Here is a 4110-nt window from a genome sequence, read left to right as displayed (position 1 = left end):
ATCTAACCTAATAAGTATACAAAGAATAAGATAAAATAGAAGAGAATAAGTGAAAATGTGCAGTTTGTGGTGCAATTATTAAAATTGCAAAACCAGTGCAGTTTAGTTAAAGTTGAAGAAAGGAAGGTCCATCATGTCCATTTCCATCAGCCTTAACACGCTGATGATGCAAAATAGTGTAGCGCATGTCTGCCTCCAATCTGCGCTGAAGCTCCTCACAAAGTTCTGACAATTGTGGGTTCCTGTGAGATGGAGACCTCACAATCCACACTGGCCTTCCATCAACAATGACATCCTCCTCGTCAGACATCAGCTCCACTGTTGCAGTCTGCCAAAGCTCTCTCTCTGCATCGGTTTGAACAACCTTGGACCTGGAATCCAGCAACTGCAAAACACACAATGTGTTAACCACTAAAAACACCCCAGAAATGTATCAAACTTAAAGGAATAGTTCACTCAAAAATGAAAATTCTGTCAATGTACACACTCTCATGTTGTTACAAACCTGTAAATGTCTTTGTTCTGATAACCACAAAAGATGGAATGTTTATAATCCAACCAATCATGAGCCCCATTGACTTTAAAGTAGAAAAAAAAATACTATGGAAGTGATTGGAGCTCATGATCAGTTTGATTTCAAACATTCCTAAAAATATTTTCTTTTGTGGTTATCAGAAGAAAATAACAGAATTTTCAATTTGGGGTGAACTATCCCTTTAAAGACAAGTTGATGAAATTCTACACTTACCCGTCTTTTCCTTTGTCGGTTTTTAGCTCCTGTTTTAATGGCATCTCTTAGCTGGGACTTTTCTGGCTGAGACAAATTGTACTTTCTCCGAAGTGTTTCAAAGTATGTCTTGCAACACGCTGAATAAAAGACAATTCAGATAAGTGACAGAAACTACACTATTGAAATCATAAGATGGACAAAATATAAGAGACTAAAATTATGGACATTAAAATTGTAAACAAACATTTTAAAAATTACCTTGTATACACTCAGGGTCTGCATCTGCAAAAGTTGTTTTCAATTCCTCTAGCAGATAAGTCATGACTGCTTGGTTACGAGGCGAACTTATTCTGTGTGGAAAGAGAGAAGTGTTTCATTAAATACATTTAAAAGGAATATGTAAAACCCCATAAAAAGCATGGCCCACAAAGGCCAAATAAACATAGCAGAAAAACAGCAGTCTTACCCAGTTTGTGGATCATATTTATGTGGGTTACAGTTTGTGGATCATATTTATGTGGGTTACTTACATATGTTATTAACGTGTCTATAATTATGGATGCTTTAACAAGTTTCATGAAAATTATAAGTATGCAGTGTCATTAGGGTGGCCATTCGTGCCACTCCCGACGCACCTGAAAACATGTTCGGGCGTGTCCGGCGGGACTGGCACGAATGGCCACCCTAAGTGTCATAGGTTCATCTCTAACGTTTATAACAAACCAAACCGTTTGAAAATCGGTGTAAATGGAGCAAGTTATGGTTATTTAAAAGTGCATGCACCATTAAAACACAATACTACGAGTGAGCGAGGGAGCTCCCCGTGGTAAGATGGCCGCCAAATGCGGTGCGGGCCAAACATCTAGCCTTTATTATACATATCTTTACTACTATATTGTCCGCTAAAATAAAACTCAACTTACCGCAATGCCCACGTTGTGCGCCCTCTTTATCCTTTTATCTAATGGCTCTTCCCGCGGTCTTTGTTCCTCTTGCGGTCTTTGCTCGTCAAACTTTCGCTCAAGAGCACAAAGACGCTGGATAGCATCTTCGAGAAGAACAGTGTTTGCAGCTTGCTTCTCCATCAAACCCTCAAGCTGACGAGACAAAGCGTTCTGACCGGAGATCAGCTGTTTCGTTAAATCATTTATGCTCAGTGGGCTTGCTGCTGGTTGCAAAGCCCTATTACTCACGGGAGTAGTAAAACTCAGGTTTCTTTTACACGCCATCACAAACAATAGTCAGTTTCACCAAGTCGCAATTTGCAAAAAATGACTTCCGTACACAATGCCGACAATTTCGCGCGAATGATACTGTAATGTCATTGGTTACATTCCCTTACGTCACCGTCAAAAAACGGCAAAAAAAAAAATATATTGAGAAAATCCCCAGTTGTCCAAATGAAGTCCTTAGCAACAAATATTAGGCTACTAATGATAAATATATTTTCGATAAATGTAGTGATCTTTACACAAACACCAATAAATATATTTACATTACTATTATTTTTATGGAACTTTTTTAATATCCTAATATTTTTTAACAACAGAACAATCAATTATTTTGATCCATTTAATGTATTGTTGGCTATTGCTAATGCTACAAATATAACCTACATGTGCTACTTATGAGTTTACTTATGTTTTGTGGCCCAGGGTCAAATGTGACACGGATATATTATAAAAGACCAACTTTGGCCTGCGTGCCCTAGTTTCGGCACCTCTGGACTAGAAGTACAGTAGCTGACAGGTATCTGCAGATATTTTTACCCGAGTTTGTCAGTCTGTATCACCCAACATGTTTTGCAATCACACGTGAAAGACTTTTAGATTATGGACCTGTCTATTGATTTTCTTTGTTTCTATTTTAAAAGATTTAATGAAATTTTAGGGTAGAATCATAATAACAATAGAAACAGTGAACTTCAAATCATGAGACATCAGCAAAAACAAGCAGCTTTAAATTTCACTGACTTATGAATATGGTACTGAATTTATCAACATCCTAGCTAGCAAAATGTGTTACATGATGTTTTTGAAACAAAATGTCTAATTTGAACTGCTTCTTTTATACAATGAATATATATATTTTGAAATAACATTTGTTGCATTCCTCTAGACTACATTAAACATGAAAAGTCAGAGACATAATTTTCACATATTAAAATGGTAATTGTGTCCATTGAATTTCAGTTAATTTGAATGATGCTAAGTTTCTTAAATAGTCTAATTAAATTATATTAATAATAAACGTATTTAGCAAACACAGTTTTTATGTCCCCCCCCCCCCCCGAAAACAGCTCTGAAAACAGAGAAGGCACCTCTACCTGGGGGTCATTAACATATAAAAAGCCCTTCACACCTCACACCCACCCCTCCTCACAACCAGCTGTAAGGATTCCTGGAAACCTTCCACCAGTTCCTATATACATCCACATATGTAAGGTTTCTGGATGTTTCACGAGTTTACTTCTGTGTATTACCTTTCCAAGCACTCTGCCTCATTTATCTGGCAAACCTACAGTTTAGCAGAGATTTCCCATCCCGTATTTGTCCGTATACAGCTCTTTTCATGCAGTGATTTAAGCAGTGGCATATGTGTGTGCGTGTGTGTGTGTGTGTGTGTGTGTGTGTGTGTGTGTGTGTGTGTGTGTGTGTGTGTGTGTGTGTGTGAATGCATACAGTTTGGAGGAGAACTGGCTCCTTACTCTGCTCAACTAGTCCCTGCTTGATGATTTGTTAACTTAATGTCTATATAGAGTATATATTGAGTGGAGCAATGAGAAAGTTCTCCTCCAAACTGTATGCATTCAGTCATTCAGTGCCAGAGAGTTTTAATCATAAGATATCACTTTTTTTTTATCCATTACAGAAGAAAAATAGTGCAAAGTGCAGAGACTTGACACACATGCATAAAATCACCAAACTCAACTGGTAAACTATTGCGCCTTCAACAGCAAGGACATGAGAGCAATTTCCTGGAAATACCCATACTGATCAAATGTATGCATCGAATATATTTAATGTTATTTTTGCTAAAAGCTTCTACCAAATGTAAATGAGAATACTTTGTACGATTAGTAAAACATGGGATTGTCGTTTTGGGGCCCAGGGTCACATATATTTTCCCCCTTGAACTCAGATCTCATCATTTTTCTAAACACTAAGAAGTAACATCACGACTAAATTATGAAATGCTTGCTCATGAGGCATTCAGAGTAATGCTGTACCGTTCTGTATTTATGTACCCTAACCTACAGTTGTACAAGAAATGTACAATTATTGAAAAGTGTTTGACAGATATTAACAGTAGCTTTAAGTACACAGACGAGTATGGAGTTATCACAGCCAACACTACAAATGTAACAAAAGACCACTATA

At 37.3% G+C, this 4110-nt stretch overlaps 1 protein-coding gene across 2 annotated transcripts; it reads right to left on the bottom strand.

Annotated features, from left to right (window-relative positions):
* Window positions 1-2018, bottom strand: LOC122139328 (uncharacterized protein C14orf93 homolog). 2 transcript variants are annotated; one of them, XM_042736119.1, is made up of 4 exons: window positions 1654-2018; window positions 989-1080; window positions 749-867; window positions 1-385 (listed from the first exon to the last, which is right to left on the bottom strand). In XM_042736119.1, exons 2-4 carry the CDS (start codon window positions 1050-1052, stop codon window positions 107-109), a joined length of 462 nt encoding a protein of 153 aa, XP_042592053.1. In that variant the 5' UTR covers window positions 1053-1080; window positions 1654-2018; the 3' UTR covers window positions 1-106. The 2 variants fall into 2 exon arrangements, with proteins under 2 accessions (XP_042592053.1, XP_042592051.1); XM_042736117.1 differs by lacking the exon at window positions 1654-2018 and adding an exon at window positions 1197-1238.
* Window positions 2019-4110: the final 2092 nt, after the last annotated feature.

The sequence above is a fragment of the Cyprinus carpio genome, chromosome B13 (genome assembly GCF_018340385.1).
Source record: "Cyprinus carpio isolate SPL01 chromosome B13, ASM1834038v1, whole genome shotgun sequence".
Lineage (NCBI taxonomy): Eukaryota > Metazoa > Chordata > Actinopteri > Cypriniformes > Cyprinidae > Cyprinus > Cyprinus carpio.
The sequence above is the reverse complement of the archived record's forward strand: the minus strand, read 5'-3'. Positions and strand labels throughout refer to the sequence as shown.